At 53.7% G+C, this 1,293-nt stretch overlaps 1 protein-coding gene across 1 annotated transcript in view; it reads left to right on the top strand.

Moving 5' to 3' along the window:
- IL6 (interleukin 6) overlaps positions 1–1,293 on the top strand; it is a 6,165-nt gene that overhangs the window by 282 nt on the left and 4,590 nt on the right. Inside the window, exons 2-3 of the mRNA XM_019508541.1 lie at positions 6–139; positions 1,040–1,153. Coding sequence (XP_019364086.1) covers positions 6–139; positions 1,040–1,153 — 248 coding nt within the window. The remainder of the gene's footprint in view (positions 1–5; positions 140–1,039; positions 1,154–1,293) is intronic.

A 1,293-nucleotide genomic window follows, 5' to 3' on the forward strand; every position in this document is an offset into this window, starting at 1 on the left:
GGCAGCTCTGCCCGTGCCGGACTCGTCCGGGGAGGAAGACCTCGTGGACGAGCCGTCGCCCTCGCGGAGCTCCCCGGTGCCCGACTACGAGTCGCTGGCGTGGCTGCTGCGCACCCGGGCGGCCAGGCTGAAGCACGAGGTGAGTGGCGCGGCGAGGGGGAGCAGGTGCCTGCGCCTGCCCGCTCCACCCCGCAGGCAGCATAGCCAGCACTTTCCCCCCTTGAGCTGCACCATGGAAGAGGTGCAGATCCTCCCTGCCCGCTTGCCAGGACCGTGCCACGCCAGAGGCCTTCCGACAACCAGGAAATGCCCACCTCCCAGCCCCTTAGCCTGGCTCAGGCTGCAGAGCCTCGATGATAAATCATAGATAACCCCAGACACTGGTCAGATCTGAAAGCTGTTTCTGCTACAATCCATAGTCTCCCAGAAAGCTGTTATTTTCAGCCTATGTTGCCTAAAGGACCTGGGCCAAAGTCCTTAAAACAAGCCCCCTACAAAACATATCTAGCTCCATCCTCTTCCAAACCCCGCTTCAGGTAGTTTAAGGCTGCTATTAAATCCCCCTCAGTCTTCTCTTTTGCAGACTGAATAAGTCCAGTTCCCTCAGCCTCTTCTAAGAAGCCAGGTGTCCCAGCCTCCTAATCATTTTCCTTGCTCCCTGTTAGTTGTCCACATCCTTGCTGTAGTGGAGGGCCCAAAATTGGACACAGTACTTCACTCACCTCAGTCAGCTGGCAATGCTTGTACTAATACATCCCAGTATGCCGTTAGCCTTCACTGGGGCACACTGTTGGCTCATATTCAGCTTATTGTCCACTGTAATCCCCAGGTCCTTTTGTGCAGAGCTGCTGCTTAGCTAGTCAGTCTCCAGCCTATAACGTGCATGGGGTTGTTCCGTCCTAAATGCAGGACTTTGTACTAGTCCTTAATGAATTTCATGCCTAAGTCCCCTGCCATCACTATGCATCACTACCTTGCCTCTTGCCTTGAATAAAGTAACGTGAAACAGGTGTAAAAACAACTCTTTTTCTCTTTGCAGATGTGTGAAAAATTTACTGTGTGTGAAAACAGCATGGAAATGCTTGTCCAAAGCCATCTGAAACTCCCCAAAATCCTGGAAGAAGATGGCTGCTTACCGTCTGGATTCAACAAGGCAAGGAATCAGTAACTTCACTAATATAATGCTGTCCCTGCGTGACTGGTTCCTCTTGAGTCGTGGGGGGCATATGCCCCCCTGACATCAGCCAGCAATTTGGGGGGGCAGCCAATCACGCTGACCCGGGGGGGGGGGGG

This window comes from Gavialis gangeticus, unplaced genomic scaffold (assembly GCF_001723915.1).
Source record: "Gavialis gangeticus isolate Ggan-Ray unplaced genomic scaffold, GavGan_comp1, whole genome shotgun sequence".
Taxonomy (NCBI): Eukaryota; Metazoa; Chordata; order Crocodylia; family Gavialidae; genus Gavialis; species Gavialis gangeticus.